The sequence below is a fragment of the Pelecanus crispus genome, chromosome W (genome assembly GCF_030463565.1).
Source record: "Pelecanus crispus isolate bPelCri1 chromosome W, bPelCri1.pri, whole genome shotgun sequence".
In the NCBI taxonomy this organism is placed as follows: Eukaryota; Metazoa; Chordata; class Aves; order Pelecaniformes; family Pelecanidae; genus Pelecanus; species Pelecanus crispus.
In genome coordinates, this window is record NC_134675.1 from 6,482,891 (window position 1) to 6,500,398 (window position 17,508).

General features: G+C 43.2%; 1 protein-coding gene and 1 non-coding gene across 2 annotated transcripts; both read right to left on the minus strand.

Annotated features, from left to right (window-relative positions):
- Positions 1 to 12,636: 12,636 nt before the first annotated feature.
- LOC142596577 (large ribosomal subunit protein eL37-like) lies at positions 12,637 to 14,804 on the minus strand. Its single transcript, XM_075725758.1, has 5 exons — positions 14,792 to 14,804; positions 14,668 to 14,672; positions 14,455 to 14,590; positions 14,072 to 14,156; positions 12,637 to 12,706 (listed from the first exon to the last, which is right to left on the minus strand). The coding sequence occupies exons 1-5, from the start codon at positions 14,802 to 14,804 to the stop codon at positions 12,637 to 12,639; spliced, it is 309 nt and encodes a 102-aa protein (XP_075581873.1).
- Positions 12,808 to 12,880, minus strand: LOC142596590 (small nucleolar RNA SNORD72). The gene has a single exon (XR_012831839.1). It is a non-coding gene; the product is annotated as a small nucleolar RNA SNORD72 (small nucleolar RNA).
- Positions 14,805 to 17,508: the final 2,704 nt, after the last annotated feature.

The following is a 17,508-nucleotide window of genomic DNA, read 5'->3' on the forward strand; positions in this document are numbered from 1 at the left end:
TTTCGAAACCACCCGTGCTCAGCAGTGAAGAAAGGTCTGTGACAGTTTAAGATGAAGCAAGCTGGTGAAGCCATGTTTCTGCCTCCCTGCCTTGCTCTGACATAAGCAAACACCAGTCTGATCCTTCAGTAAGGTAATTCAGGAGCATAAGCTGCCAGAAGACCAGTCCTACTAAAAAATTAGTATTGGGATCCTATGACAGAAAGCATAGCCACTCACAAAAACCAGACATGTCAAGTCTCTGTATTTCCAATCAACCTTGTAAATTAAATCTGTTAGTTCTCCTCCCCCTTCTCCCTTCCTCTACCTGGGTCCAAATCCAGACCCTATTGTGGGAATATGAAGAGAAGTAGGACCCTCTTAACTCCTACTACCTTGACCAGATAACCTGTCCTCCAGTTTGTCTTGCCAACTCATTCATTCACATTGCATTTAGGGCAGTATCCTTCCTTCCATTCATGCACTGTGTGATTTCTACATACCAAAGAGTGACAATTGGATGGATATTTTTGCATGGAGAGATCATCAACTAAAGAGGAAGGTTACTGGCAACTCCCGTCCCTTCACCTCCTTTCCCCAGTTCTCCAGGCTAAGTGAATGATATAAACTAAAATGCTTTCTCTTGCCTACCCTAAGCACAGCCCCTGAATGTGTTTGCAAACAGATAAATATATTACAGAAACAATATAAAGGTTTTTAAATGTGCAGACATCAGGAAGTTAAAAACCATTTTTTTCTAGTAATGGTCCTAAATCTGATTCAGAGAACATTCAGTATTGCTTATGTTACAGTCATGAATTTAACAGAAAGTTGGAAAACAGAAATTCCCTGGAAAATCTTTATATTTTAAAACATCCCTCTAACCCAATGGAATAAAAAATTAAAACCCATCTGTTCATTACTATGGAAGAAAAAATCTGAAACATTTCATAGGAAACATAAAGAATCTTTTTTTTTTTAAATTTTATAAAACCAAGTAATTTATTCAGCCAGTGCCAAAACATAGGCTGGTAAGTAATGTAGGGACTACTCATAATATCTACCCTGTTAAAATTTGCATGACATGAAATAAAATAATATTGTAAATGGTAAAATAGTAAAAACAAGGAAAATAAAACTAATACTTAATTTTTGAGTAATTTAGAATTTTCATTTCAAACATTTTCATGAGGATCATCTTTGAGCAGGAAATGTGAGAAGCTTTCAGCCTGCACTAATTGACCAGTATAAAGTTTCAATATAAACATAATAAATTAATATTAAAAGATTGTATCTAGTGCAGGAAAAGCAGGTACTAGTGTTCCTCAGTAAGCCTACATTAATGTGTAAAGGTGCCAGATTTTTCACTTCCTGACTTCTGAATTCATATATGTTAAAGCATGGGGGGGAAACGTGCAGGCATCAGACTTTGTATCCATCTGTATCCATGTGATTTCCTACAGTTCTGCTTAAATGTACATGGCATCCCCTATTTTTAGGGAAAAACAGAACAAGTTCAGAGCTATTAGCTTCCATAAACATGGCTTTTAAATTACTGTCATGGTTTAACCCCGGTCGGCAACTAAACACCACACAGTCGCTCGCTCACCCCCTCTCCCCCCAGTGGGATGTGGGAGAGAATCAGAAAAAAAAAGTAAAACCCGTGGGCTGAGATAAAGGCAGTTTAATAGGACAGCAGAGGAAGAGAAAGTAATAATAATAATAATAATAATGAATAAAAGAATATACAAAACAAGTGATGCACAATGCAATTGCTCACCACCCGCCGACCAGTCCCTGAGTAGCAATCGCTGCTCCCCGGCCAACTCCCCCCAGTTTCTATACTGAGCATGGTGTCATATGGTATGGAATAGCCCTTTGGTCAGTTTGGGTCAGCTGTTCTGGCTGTGCCCCCTCCCAGCTTCTTGTGCACCTGGCAGAGCATGGGAAGCTGAAAAGTCCTTGACTAGCATAAGCACTACTCAGCAACTAAAACATCAGTGTGTTATCAGCATTCTTCTCCTACTAAATCCAAAACACAGCACTATGCCAGCTACTAGGAAGAAAATTAACTCTGTCCCAGCTGAAACCAGGAAAATTACTTAAATTTCAATTCTAAAATAAAATGAGGCCTTAGCTTTAAAAATGGTAACATTAAAAGGTATTTGACATTGGCTAACATAAACTCACCAACTTTTTACTTTGTGGCATATTTTATCCACCAATGCTCTGTCTCCCATATCCCACAGCAGAAAAATAGTAAGCATCAGGGCCAGACATTGTTTTATTGAAAATGTTTTCTGTAGAAGGTCAGTTAGTAGATTCATATCTGAGAAACCTCCAGTGGTGCCCTTGAAGAAACCACACAAGATAGAACCAAGAACAGTTGATAGAAGCCACAGAAATACAAAACCAAGCATGTAAATAAAAACAAAAGTTCAGTTCCAGGAGTTTAATGCTGCTCAATAGGATGTGTTTGAACCAAGTGATAGCTGGGACCATCTGCAACTACTTGAGTCAGCAAAAAAGCCTGAAATAGTCTACCAGTATTTCCAGGATATATGGGGAATATATAGTAAGAATGCACCTATTTGATAAAATAGCTGAAAACAGTTCCTATAAGTGTACCTGAGCAGATGACAGGATTCCGGTGATTAATTACATTTCAAATTCTAAAGAGAGGTCAGACCTTTATAGGCCCTAGTCCATAACAAACGTATCAAGGCATGCAAGGCTGCATGGGCTTTTTCCCATGTTATTGCTTACTGTTAGTAAAAACAAAATACAAGCTGAGACCACTAACATTTTTTTCTTCAGTTATTGATCTGTTGGGGAAGTACATTATCACAGTCAGATGGGAATCAGGGTTTGAGTTTTGCTTTTATTTTTTCCCTTTTCTTTTTCTCCCTTCATCTTCCTGTAAAATGCTTGTATTTACAAAACAAAGTGACCTAATACTCAGGCAAGATACAGCCCCATCAACTGGTCAGTGATTGCTCTTGCCTTCCTCCAGGCTATTGTAGACTGGCTGGGTTAAGTCCAGTACAGAAGAAAGGTAAAGTTGAAGTATCTCTATAAGAGTACTTAGCAAGGGGCACTGGCTCCAAGGTAGAGGCCGTGTCTAATGTCTCAAGCATTTCAGCACTCATCTAAAGTATCTAAACGCTTACATTCTGTATAGGATCCTATCTATGGCTTTGTGGAAAGGCTAATGTGTAACATTGTAGGAAAAGCAGTGTACTTTTAAAAATACATACTTAGGATCTACAGTTTAGTACTACACACTGATTTGATTTAGCTGCTTTGGCAAACTGAAAAATAAATTATATATTGGTCCATGCACATTAGCTAGCTATTTATTCACCATTTTCTCCTTGGAGCATCACCCAATAGGCAACATGCTTTCTGTTTTAACAGGTCCATTCCCTTTTGTGGCCCCTTTTGCTTCATCAAGATTCTCCTTTTCATACTTTCTAGAAGGTGCTTATGGATTTTTACAAGTTCTGATTCATTGTTCTATTGCAAAGTGTATGAGCTTTCATGTGTTAATGTGTTCTTGTGTTCCTTTTATGGTCTTTCCTCATTATATGTGGAAGAGGGAGAGTGTTATAGTCAGGGTAGTAACCAGCGATTTCAGATGTGCTTTCAAACACCTGTCCTGTTCTTGAAGACGTGGCATCCCAAAAATCTTAGTCTCACTTCCTCTTTTGTAACTCCTATCTGGTAACATTTTGCTGCTTCAGTGCAGTATTGCAACAACTGCAACAGTGATCGCTTGAAACAGTTGCAGTGGTATTTACTGATACAGTAGGCAACATACTGTACCTTGTGCCATGACTACAGTACACCGGTCCCTTTGCATACCACAGTTTAACAGTAGCAATCAAATAGGCAAAGATTTGTACTAAGTTCAGCTAATTATTATTTTGCATATACACCATTAGAGGATCATTAGGTAAGTTTACCATAAAAAAACCCCCAGGATTAAATGCATTATTTATCCCAGCTTTACTGCAACTGGAAAATTCTGTCCTTTGTCCTCTAGCATCTTTCCCTATAAATAAATATAAGATCTGTATTACCTACATATAAAATATCTTATCAGAAAGCATAGTCCCCAGTTTGCTGGCACCCAAGAGATGACACTACTAAGAAAGCAGTGCTCTCTGGAAAGCCCTGGAACTTTGATCTCCCCATTAGTCAAGAAATATGACTTTGTTTCCATGATCAAATTGCATTTTTGCCAGCTTGCCCACAACCTGTATTGAGGACTGCTGCCTTAACATGTTCATTAACCTGTTTACCTCATGAAACACCTAAAAAACCATATTTAAGTTGGAATTTTCCTTCCTTTATCTACATGTTTTTATGAACGCAGCCTATGCCAACTGCCCCATGAGGTGGGGGAGTTTATACACATTCTGAGTAAAACAAACAGCATCACTTAATCAAGTTATTTGATATTTTGAGTAAAAAAGCCTCCACATTTATAGTGTAAGGCCAAGACCTCAAAGGTTCTCATTTAGGGCTCTGAATCAAATTTTAATAGAGCAGAGAAGCTTAAGAATCTAGTCTAGTAGTTATGGCTGTGTATAGGAAAGTAACTTACTCTTAGGAGAGGTCTTCAAATCATTGTCATGAATCAAATCATGAATCTTTTTCATGTAAATTCATGAGGAAAAGTGACTAACACCCTTCTTCCCCCAACATTTTCTTCTTAGAGCATCCCATGACATATCCCACCTCTCCCCTTTCCAGGGGTCACAAAAATCTAGTGGGTTTTGTTTGCTTGCATCATTGTGGAGAAAGTAGCTAGACTGATCTCTATACTACAGCAATAGAGGAGTTAATCTCAACTCATAGGTAAAGTGAAATTAGCACCACTTTATGCTAGCACATTGGATGGTAGAAACAGCTAGGGGTAAGAAAGTGTGAAACACCTCGTTCAGCTGTTCCTGCTGTGGAGTCAACAATCTCACACTGATAGAGGTGTAGCTCATTCACCCCATTGGGTTTGCTAGTTCACACACACAACCTACCTAAAGCAGGTACTGTTATTTACATGTCTTTGCAGGAAGTACAATGGTACTAGAAGTCTAAATTACCTTTGAGAGACTGCATTAGTTTTATTAACTGCAACATACAACCATTAGTACTGGTATAGGCATTTGTTCTTTCTTACCCTCAATAGCCCATACATAAGAAAAAAAAGAAAAAAAAACCACAAAAAAACCCCACTCTACTATAAACCCAGAACTCTGGATTTAAAGTAATGTCGTGGTTTAGCCCCAGCCAGCAACTAAGCACCATGCAGCCGCTCGCTCACTCCTCCTACCCCAATGGGATGGGGGAGAGAATCGGAGGAGCAAGAGTGAGAAACACTCCTGGGTTGAGATAAGAACAGTTTAATAGTTGAAATAAAATAAAGTAAAATAATAATAATAACAATATAATAATAATAGTAATAATAATATACAAAGCAAGTGATGCACAATGCAATTGCTCACCACCCGACGACCGATACCCAGACAGTTCCCGAGCAGCGATCGCTGCTCCCCGGCCAACCCCCCCCCAGTTTCTATACTGAGCATGACATCACATGGTATGGAATAGCCCTTTGGTCAGTTTGGATCAACTATTCTGGCTGTGCCCCCTCCCAGCTTCTTGTGTACCTGGCAGAGCATGGGAAGCTGAAAAGTCCTTGACTAGCATAAGCAGTACTCAGCAACAACTAAAAACATCAGTGTGTTATCAACATTCTTCTCCTACTAAATCCAAAACACAGCACTGTGCCTGCTACTAGGAAGAAAATTAACTCTATCCCAGCCGAAACCAGGACAAGTAACTCTCTGGTTAGTTGCCTGATACCTATGGCTCGCTATGCATTGAACAGCTGTGTTAGGTCTTGTCATCCGTTCAATATGAACCAACTGTATTGGGTTTGTGTGGTAAGGTTTTGGTAGCAGGGGGGCTACAGGGGTGGCTTCTGTGAGAAGATGCTAGAAGCTTCCCCTATGTCCGACAGAGCCAATGCCAGACAGCTCCAAAATGGACCCACTGCTGGCCAAGGCTGAGCCAATCAGCAACAGTGGTAGCGCCTCTGTGATAACATATTTAAGAAGGGGGGGAAAAACCAAACTGTACACCACCAGCAGCAGTCAGAAGAGAGGAGTGAGAATATGTGAGAGGAACAACTCTGCAGACACCAAGGTCAGTGAAGAAGGAGGGGGAGGAGGTGCTCCAGGAACCGGAGCAGAGATGCCCCTGCAGCCCGTGGTGAAGACCATGGTGAGGCAGGCTGTCCCCCTGCAGCCCATGGAGGACCCCACGCCAGAGCCGATATCCACCTGCAGCCCGTGGAGGACCTCATGCCAGAGCAGGTGGATGCGCCCGAAGTAGGCTGTGACACCATGGGAAGCCCATGCTGGAGCAGGCTCCTGGCAGGACCTGTGACCCTGTGGAGAGAGAGGAGCCCACGCTGGCAGGACTTGTGACTCTGGGGGGGACCCATGCTGGAGCAGTTTGTGAAGAACTGTAGCCCGTGGGAAGGACTCATGTTGGAGAAGTTTGTGGAGGACTGTCTCCCGTGGGAGGGACCCCATGCTGGAGCAGGGGAAGAGTGTGAGGAGTCCTCCCCCTTAGGAGGAAGGAGCAGCAGAAACAGTGTGTGATGAACTGACTGCAATTCTGGAGTGAAGTTGAGTCTGGGAAGAAGAGAGGGGTGGGGGGAAGGTGTTTTTAAGATTTGGTTTTATTTCTCATTATCCTACTCTGATTTGATTGGTAGTAAATTAAATTAATTTTCCCCAAGTCGAGTCTGTTTTGCCCATGACGGTAATTGCTGAGTGATCTCCCTGTCCTTATCTCGTCCCACAAGCCTTTTGTTATATTTTCCCTCCCCTGTCCAGCTGAGGAGGGGGAGTGATAGAGTGGCTTGGTGGGCACCTGGTGTCTAGCCACAGTCAACCCACCACACCAACACAGATGAAATACTGCTTCATGGCAATAAGCAGAATTCCCACTTACAAGGTTGAGACTGAAGAAAAGCTCTAACCCTCAAGTCAAGCTGATGAGGATCCTTTTTTTTTTTTTTTAAACTCTGTCATGCAGTTACACTTTTGGAGCTAGACACACCAAATCTGATCAATCTTCCACCACCACAATCACTTGAACAACACCTCTCTGCCTTTGAGAAACCTTAATCTGATACACTTTTGTCTAAAAAGTGAGACTTGCTACACTGGATATGAAATGTAATAATTTCTGATATAATTTAGACTGTACCATCTAATGGTCTCTTGGATTAACTGTGCAATATGTATCAGTCTGAAGAATGCAAAAATCAAACATATTACAGACTGTGTATGGTAATAGTTCTATACATAAAGGGGCTGATCTAAACTACCAGTCAACACTGTGCAGAGGTTCAATTCTTAGTGATAACCCTTGAGTTAAGATTATTATAACAAGATCTCAACAAAAGATTATTTATATACTGAAAAACCATCGAGGCAGTCTAGCTTTCAACATTTAAGAAAACACTACAAAAAACCGAAGCGCTTCAGAATCTATATCCAGTAAAGCTTTTAGTCCAACTATGACTGACATGTAATGGTGAACTACCTGAGCTCTTCTGCATAGGTTTAACATAACCCAAATTAACTGATTTCCTGCCCCTCACCAAGAATTTTAAAATAGTTGAAAATGCAGTGGCTGTCAAACTGCTTGTACATAAAATTCATTCTTGCTGTAGGTAAAATTCCCCCTGAAATGAAGTTTGTAAGTTTTCAAAGTTACTGCAAGCCACTGCAAGTTTCAATTGCTATTACCTTGATATGTTGTATATTATACAAATGCTTGTTTTTCAGGAGCATGGTACAGCATAATATAATTCATGCTGAGGAGCTAACAGGCAGCAGCAGCAAATAGCTAAGCACTTGCCTTTGCAGTATTATATCATGTTTGTGGGTCAGTGTAACAGGCCGCTCAAAACAAAAATCCCACGTTACACAAAAAACATCATATAAGACTTTGCAAAGCAAAGGCTTTCATTCCCACCCATAGTCAGAATACCTGCCGTACCACTGTCCAACTGTACCATTGTTCAACAAGCCCTTATGCCTTGCTGACCTGTTTTAAGATGCTCTGAGGGGTTATTCTCACTCTGAGAGTAACAAAACAAACATTTATGATTACTTCTTCCTACATTTGTTTCCCAGTATATCATCAAAAAACACATTTTAGATGCACTCCTGAGCCCTGTGAATACATAGATGTGTGATATGTGCAAAATGTATTTTTAATTTAAGAGCTTCAACACCACTTACTTTCAGACTCTCTCAGGAGGACCAATTGAAAGCAGAGTGAGTACAGTATATTTGTTACATGCTAAGAGAACAGCAGGGCAAGATTTCTCTTTTTGTTTAGAAACAGCCTAAGTAGATACACTCAATTATCCAAAAGCATTAACTATACTTCATTTAAAATATAAGAAAGTGCAGTCAGGAGCATGCCAATTTCAAACCTGGCTGAAAATTTCTTCAGTGATTTGCACAAGCTGATATATTTGTTGACTGCTGATCCTTCAGTACTGACAAAGCAGTATGCTAGTTCTGGAAATTCATGATGAAACCAAAGGAATCATAGAACAGCCTCAGAAGCTTAAAGTAACAAGTTTTTGGTGGTTTGTTTTTTTAAGTATTTTCTCTTCAAGGCATCTGAAAATCCTCTAAACCCTTGCAGTGATTACTATCTTCTAAATTCCCAAAACTTTCATAACAGCATCTTATGATCACTTTTTTTAAAGCTGAGCTTGAGAGACAGCTGAGTGACCCAGTAACACACCACATAGGGTGCAAGTTTATCAGGTATCAATCCATAATGATTCATCGCAGATGAAATATTCTATAAGCAGCTGGGAGAAGTCTCACAATCACTAGCCCTTGTTCTCATGGGGGACTTCAACTTACCAGATGTCTGCTGGAAATACAATACAGCAGAGAAGAAACAGTCTAGGAGGTTCCTGGAGTGTGTGGAAGATAACTTCCTGACACAGCTGGTGAGTGAGCCAACTAGGGAAGGTGCCCCGCTGGACGTGTTGTTTGCAAACAGAGAAGGACTTGTGGGTGATGTGTCGTTGCAGGCTGTCTTGGGCACAGTGATCATGAAATGATAGTTTTCGATTCTCGGAGAAGTAGGGACAGGGGGTCAGCAGAACTGCTACCTTGGACTTCTGGAGGGCAGACTTTGGCCTGTTTAGGAGACTGGTTGACAGAGTCCTTTGGGAGGCAGTCCTGAAGGGCAAAGGGGTCCAGGAAGGCTGGGCCTTCTTCAAGAGCGAAATCTTAGAGGCGCAGGAGCAGGCCATCCCCATGTGCCGAATGGCAAGCCGACAGGGAAGACCAGCCTGGCTGAAGAGAGAGCTTTGGCTGGAACTCAGGAAAAAAAGGAGAGTTTATGACCTTTGGAAGGAGGGGCAGGCAACTCAGGAGGACTACAAGGATGTCGTGAGGTTATGCAGGGAGAAAATTAGAAGGGCCAAAGCCCAACTAGAATTTAATCTGGCTACTGCTGTAAAAGACAAGTAAAAATGTTTCTATAAATACATTAACAACAAAAGGAGGGCTAAGGAGAATCTCCATCCTTTATTTGATGCAGGGGGAAACATAGTGACAAAGGATGAGGAAAAGGCTGAGGTACTTAATGCCTTCTTTGCCTCGGTCTTTAATAGTAAGACCAGTTGTTCTTGGGGTACCCAGCCCCCTGAGCTGGAAGACAGGGACAGGGAGCAGAATGAAGCCCCCATAATCCAAGGGGAAATGGTTAGCGACCTGCTATACCACTTAGACACACACACAAGTCTATGGGGCTGGATGGGGTCCACCCAAGGGTACTGAGGGAGCTGGTGGAAGTGCTCACCAAGCCACTTTCCATCATCTATCAGCAGTCCTGGCTAACCGGGGAAGTCCCAGTTGACTGGAGGTTAGCAAATGTGACGCCCATCTACAAGAAGGGCCAGAAGGAGGACCCAGGGAACTACAGGCCTGTCAGTCTGACCTCGGTGCTGGGGAAGGTTATGGAGCAGATCATCCTGAGTGCCATCACGCAGCATGTACAGGACAACCAGGTGATCAGGCCCAGCCAGCATGGGTTTATGAAAGGCAGGTCCTGCTTGATTAACCTGATCTCCTTCTATGACAAGGTGACCCACTTAGTGGATGAGGGAAAGGCTGTGGATGTTGTCTACCTGGACTTTAGTAAAGCCTTTGACATCGTTTCCCACAGCATTCTCCTGGAGAACCTGGCTGCTCATGCTTTGGACGGGCATACTCTTTGCTGGGTAAAAAACTGGTTGGGTGGCCAGGCCCAAAGAGTTCTGAATGGAGTTAAATCCAGTTGGTGGCTGGTCACGAGCGGTGTTCCCCAGGGCTCTGTTTTGGGGCCAGCCTTGTTTAATATCTTTATCAATGATCTGGATGAGGGGATCGAGTGCACCCTAAGTAAGTTTGCAGATGACACCAAATTGGGTGGCAGTGTTCATCTGCTCGAGGGTAGAAAGGCCCTGCAGAGGGATCTGGACAGGCTGGATCAATGGGCCGAGGCCAACTGTATGAGGTTCAACAAGGCCAAGTGCCCGGTCCTGCACTTGGGTCACAACAACCCCATGCAACGCTACAGGCTTGGGGAGGAGTGGCTGGAAAGCTGCCTGGCTGAAAAGGACCTGGGGGTGCTGGTCAACAGCTGGCTGAACATGAGCCAGCAGTGTGCCCAGGTGGCCAACAAGGCCAACAGCATCCTGACTTGTCTCAGGAATAGTGTGGCCAGCAGGAGCAGGGAGGCGATTGTCCCCCTGTACTGGGCACTGGTGGGGCCGCACCTGGAATACTGTGTCCAGTTTTGGGCCTGTCCTGGTTACGGCTGGGATAGAGTTAATTTTCTTCCTAGTAGCTGGAATAGTGCTGTGTTTTGGATTTAGTAGGAGAAGAATGCTAATAACACGCTGATGTTTTTAGTTGTTGCTGAGTACTGCTTATGCTAGTCAAGGACTTTTCAGCTTCCCAGGCTCTGCCAGTTGCATAAGAAACTGGGAGGGGGCACAGCCAGAATAGTTGATCCAAACTGACCAAAGGGCTATTCCATACCATATGACATCATGCTCAGTATATAAACTGGGGGGGTTGGCCGGGGAGCAGCAATCGCTGCTCGGGAACTGTCTGGGTATCGGTCGGGGGGTGGTGAGCAATTGCATTGTGCATCACTTGCTTTGTATATTGTTATTGTTATTATAATCATTATATTGTTATTATTATCATTACCATTTTACTTTATTTCAATTATTAAACTGTTCTTATCTCAACCCAGGAGTGTTTCTCACTCTTACTCCTCTGATTCTCTCCCCCATCCCATCGGGGTAGGGGGAGTGAGCAAGCGGCTGCGTGGTGCTTAGTTGCTGGCTGGGGCTAAACCACAACAGGGCCCCTCACTACAAGAAAGACATTGAGGTGCTGGAGCATGTTCAGAGAAGGGCAACAAAGCTGGTGAAGGGTCTGGAGCACAGGCCTTATGAGGAGCAGCTGAGGGCACTGGGGTTGTTTAGTCTGGAGAAGAGGAGGCTGAGGGGAGACCTTATCGCTCTCTACAGCTACCTGAAAGGAGGTTGTAGTGAGGTGGGTGTTGGTCTCTTCTCCCATGTAGTTAGCGATAGGACGAGAGGAAATGGGCTCAAGTTGTGCCAGGGGAGGTTTAGATTGGATTTTAGGAAAAGTTTCTTCACAGAAAGGGTAGTCAAGCATTGGAACAGGCTGCCCAGGGAAGCGTTTCAGTCACCATCCCTGGAGGTATTTAAAAGACATGTAGATGTGGCACTTCAGGACACGGTTTAGTGGTGGACTTGGCAGCATTAGGTTTACAGTTGGACTCGATGATCTTAAGGGTCTTTTCCAACCTAAATGATTCTATAATTCAAATGTACCCCCAAGTCACTGACTTCTGTATCATACTACCAGTTAGTTAGTGTTTACACCCAGCATAATTAACTCTAATCTATTTGTGTGTCAACTTTCCACACTGACCTTCCCAGACCATTTGTGTAACTTCTGTCTCAACTACAGCAGATCTTTAGTCCCTTCATGTCTTGCAGTATGCGTGCTCCAGACTTGGGAGTTTCTTTTTACCCAAGAAGCAATGACACACTGAATAGGCAATATTTTTGCAGGCCTTTCACAGCCACAGAACAGTGAACAATGGCTAAGACCGGGAATCCCTCTTAAACTATTCCCTCCCAGAACAGCACTTAGAGCCATTATTCAAGTTACTATCTTTGAGATAAATTCTGACTCTCCGTGCTAGGGTACAATGAAACTCAGTCCATAGTGCAAATATTCCATTTCTCTTGCAGGCGAGTTCTTTTGAGTAACACATACAAGCCTCTTTTTAAGTTCAGCACAGAGATAATGATCCTTTTCAAGGTGGAGTTGCTATCAAATGAAAAGTTAATTAAAGGATTATTTTTAATGAATTGCTTCAGTGCATACCATCAAGAATTTGTGTGTGTAAGTATATGTATTTTCAGAAATCCTGTATTTCACTGAAGTAAAACATTTATAAAAGGTAACATTTTCTGGATAAGACCGTTTATTTTAACGAATAGATGAGTCTTTATGATGAACTGGAGGCTGCAACAGCTGCTCTCTTGGGCTTCGGCGTAGTTCCCTCACGGAATCCATTCCTACAAGTAGAAATATCGTTACCATTTTTTGAAAGGGTGGTTTCTGCTCCAGGTTATTTTCTAACAAGTAATGTTTTAGATCAAGTTCACCAGCTTTTTTCAGCTTCTCTCAGTAATGCACTGAAATCACTATGGAGTTCAGACATTATTAATAAGAAACATCATTGACAAGCTGTTTGGAACAAGCAGTATGGTTTTCTCTCTCTTCTGCTGAAGTAAATTTTACTTCTTCAAACAGGAAGATCTCAGTAACTGAGTAAACACTGCAAGACTGAATCAGATACAGCACACCCACTGAAGGCACTCCTTTATGTTCCTAAGCAACTAAGCAACTCAGCAAAAGATTTCACATTTGTTAGTACTGAAGTGCAAATCAACTTCTTAGAGAAATCCTCCATGTCTCCAACCAGAGATTAAGACAGGCATGACAAAAGAAGAGCCAGCCCCAAGCTTGATTTTGGATATGACATTTCTGCTTCAGTAACACTTGTTGGAAATCAGGCTGCAGTTGCATATCGTAAGATATTTTCTGGTTGCTGCTGAGAAAGACTGCGCTCACAAAAAAATCCCCAAACAAAACAAAAACCCCACAACCCCAGATAAATGGATCCCTCAACTACACCTAGGTCCAGGATTTAAAAGACTCCTACTTTTCACTATTAAATCCAGTCTACATTTTTAGGAAAAGACTCTTGAATTGCTTGGTATTTTTCATCCAGCTTTCTGGTGTATTAGGCCAGAAGTTACAGAGCTCCATTTTAGACCATGGCGGTCATACAAAATAAATTCTTAATGAGTTTAACAGTACAGTACCTCGTAAGTACAACTCAAAGCTTTATAACATATTTTAGAAACCTGTAACTCCAAATCTAATGTTACAGTTACTTACTGCTAACTGAATTCCAAATTAGAGTGACTACTGAAGTATTTCAATCCTGAACTTTTTTTGTGGGCAAGAGGGGATTAGAATGCATTTCAAGAATTGTCTCGTACAAAAACCCACACTTCAGTGCAACCAGCAATTTCACTGACTCACAAATAGAGGCAATGCTACACAAAGCATACCTTTTCAAATGCGGGCATTTTATTACAATACCCTCTGTGTTTCTGTTAAGTGTAGATAGTACAGAACATCAGAGCTTGCTATACATCCTATGTATTAACAGTGAGTGAGGTTTTTATAAGTGGCAGAATATTCCTTTGAAGATATAAGGCATCATTTATTTCCACAATATATTTAAAAAGAAAGACGATACCACATTAAGCGTACTAAATAAGAGTGTTAACTTTGAATGATGAATTTTATAATTCAGTGAAATCCATGCAAGGTTTCACATTACACTAGTTTGTAATAAAATGTCATACCTGAATCGACGGTAGACCCTTTTCAGGTGCCTCATGCGACCAGTACCAGTGGTGTTGCGTCTTTTAGCCTTTGCACTCCAGTTATCTAGAACACAGAAGTTACTGTTACTTATCAGTACCAAATAATTAGTTGCACAGTACGTTTGAATAGCACAACTATTCAATCTGACAGAAGCAAAAGAAAAAATTATAAATTAAGTCAATTTCTATGCAGTAATACTGCACATGTTAGCTGAAATACAGTTAAATCAGTATTAATTTCAAAAAAGCTCCAAACACTGCAAGATGTCACAGTATTCTTCCTTGGTTGGAAAAAAGCTAGGCTATTAAAGATAGCACAAGTTTTTAAAACACAAGTTTTTAAACTCAAGTCTGTTACTTACACTTTCTCTTACGCTTAGCGGGGTAACCACATTTCCCACAGGTAGATTTCTGCAGATGGTATGCCTTGGATCCACATCGACGACACAAGGTGTGTGTCTTATTGCGTCGCTTACCAAATGACGATGTACCCTTCGTCTGAAAAACATTTCAAGACATTGCACATTATAAACATCACTAGCACTTGCAAGTCACACAACTCAAAGCATAATAACCTCCTCTAAAAAACATGCACAAATTCACAAAGTCCAATAAAGATGTCAGAGGTACACTGAACTCTGAAACACAAACTCAGTTTCACCTACAGGTATCCTCTATCTTTTGAAATCAGTTCCTTACCTCTCTTCACCATTCCCACCCCCCCCCGGCCCAGTGCTGAAATAAAACGAAGCCACCAAGTGGCTTCTCCAACTCCCTTCTCATCTCCCCCAAATTCATCAGTGATAAACAGTAATCTGCTTTTTCCTGAGGAAAAGTATTTATTTCACGCAGATCAACCGCACACTCACCACAAGAAGCTTTGGCGACCAAACCCTCTCTTTGCTACGTTATCTGAAAGGCTGCTTCATCCCCGGGGAGAGCACCAGCCCGGCCAGGCCCGCAGCAAGCATGGAGGAGACCCCGAAGGAGGCCCCGGCGGCAGCACGACCCTGCACCCCACCGCGGCCTCCCCGCCCAGGACGAGACGCCCCGCGCCCCCACCCGGGCCAGGAGCGGCGCCCACCGCCAGGCCCTCAGGCTCAGACTCAAGACTCCAGCTCCGGCTCCGGCTCAGACTCAAGACTCCGGCTCAGACTCAAGACTCCGGCCGCCCCGCAGCGCCATCCCGCCACCGAGCCCGGCCACAGCAGTACGAGGTCCGCGGCCCAACAGGCCACAGAGCCCGGCGCGACGACAGATGACAACGGATATCCCGCGCCCGGGCCCCAGCACTCACCATCTTCTCCGGGCGCCAGCACCAAAGAGGCCAGAACCCGCCCCACTTCCGCTACGGCCCGGCAAGCGCTTCCGGGTGCGTGCCGGGAGTGTCTGGTTGGGCGCGGCGGAGGGGTCGGGTCCGGTCCGGTCCGGTGGCCCGGCTGGGGAGGCCCGGCGCAGCAGAGAGAGAGTGCTCTCCTTGGCTTGGCCTCGCCACGCCACAGGTTGTGCTCAGGAGTCCCCTCCGTGTGGTGGCCCCTTCCCGCCAGGCCCGGCCTGCCGGGACAGACTGGGGTCCCTGAAAGCCCTGGTGTCCCGTGTGAGACCCTCGGGGGCCCGGGCCCCAAAAGCTTGGTTGTCCCCGGTGACACCACCCCAAAACTGGTGCTTATTAGGGCATCGCAATGTGTCCTAGGCCATGGTGCGACTGATCCCGGAAATAATGACTAAGGGGTATCTACGTGTAAATATATCTCTACCTGCTCAAGAAAATATTTAACACACCTACGTTGCCTTACTGGCACATAATTTTTAACTCTAATGCATCTTCTCTGCAATAGTGTCCATGCTGCTATTCACAGGTACCTACAGCTCCACTTCAGGCTGCAGAGTCAAGTCCTTGCCCTATTTCCATGTTCAGTGAAAACTATTTTCATGACTGAAATTCAGGGACAGGATACTCTTGGCTGTAATACATACTTTCAAAGTGAACTGCCTTAAAAAATAGGCAGCCCGTACTGCACACTCTGCTTGTCCATGTCCCCCCCAACCCCCCACATGCCATGTGACAGTCTGCCTGCAGTCTAAAGCATTGCAACTGACACCATTAATGCAAAATCGTTTTTTATTCAGATGCACCATTTAAATTCTCACATGCCAGCCTACCACGCATCTTCAGTAGACTCACAATCTTAGAAGAGCTAATTTTGGGGAAATAACATGTACAGAGAGAACTTGAAGAAATATGTGTTTATCTTATCACCAGTTCAACACCTACTTGTCTCAAACAAAGTCAGAAATTGATGATAAAAGCAATTTGTTTAACCTTGATTGTAGAATTATATAACCTTGTCTAACAGCTCTTGATAAAAGTATGTATCTGGCAGGCTAGATCTCATTCCTTCTGCTTCTGGTTTACTGAAGCTGACTAAAAATGCAGTTATTCCAAAATGCAGCTGTCTGGGCCTGTCACAAGCCAGCAAACTGTGAGGAACTCTTCCATGATGAACGTGAGGACAGTTGAACCCCTGTAACATGGAGCTCATTGTCCAGAAAAAGGGATCATGCCATGGCACAATCCCCAAAGCAATTAAGCCATGTCTGATTGCTGCATTTTCACTCCTGGACAAACCAGCCTTGTACGGTTGTCTCACTTGTTTCCTGAGCGTGGCCTCTCACTGAATTCCTTTGGCGCTGATTTACGTGCTGGGAGGCTTTTGACTTCTGCTAAGGTTGAGGGATGGGGCAAAAAGCCATTTTGACTTCAGCTGCATTGTTTCCAGACACACAAATGTGTGGCACAGGCTGTTCACTCAGCTCTTTCATTTTGATTGGCAATTTCTATCCCTGGAATAACACCTAAGGCAGAGGTCTTTGCTCATATTCATTTTACCTCACCTGAAAATCCAGGCATTTAGTCCATCCATGGTCCTGCTGTAGTTAAAGGAGAGAGATAAATGGTTCCAAAGGGTAAATCATCCCATCTTAAATTAGGTGTCTAGAGTAGGCTGGATAAATCATCCTTGGGAGGAACCCTTCTCTTTCCATTAATTCTAACAAGAGGCTAGACAGGGACTGACTTAATGAAAATATTTTTATAGCAATAGACCAGCCGGGTTAGCTCAGTTGGTTAGAACACGGTGCTAATAACGCCAAGTTCACAGGTTCAATCCCTGCTTACTGCAGGGGGGTTGGGCTCGATGATCTCTCAAGGTCACTTCCAACCCAAAGCATTCTATGATTCTAATTCTGTCTTCCTTGCCAAAAATAAAAAGAGAAAACTCAGTGTCCTACGGATGAAAAGCAACACAGAAAAAAATCCCAGTTAATTCAAAGTATGAATACATCCTACAGGCTGGACTGGGCCATATTTCTCCCAGCAACCTTGCTGTGTGTCTTTTAACTAGTGTCTCTTTTCC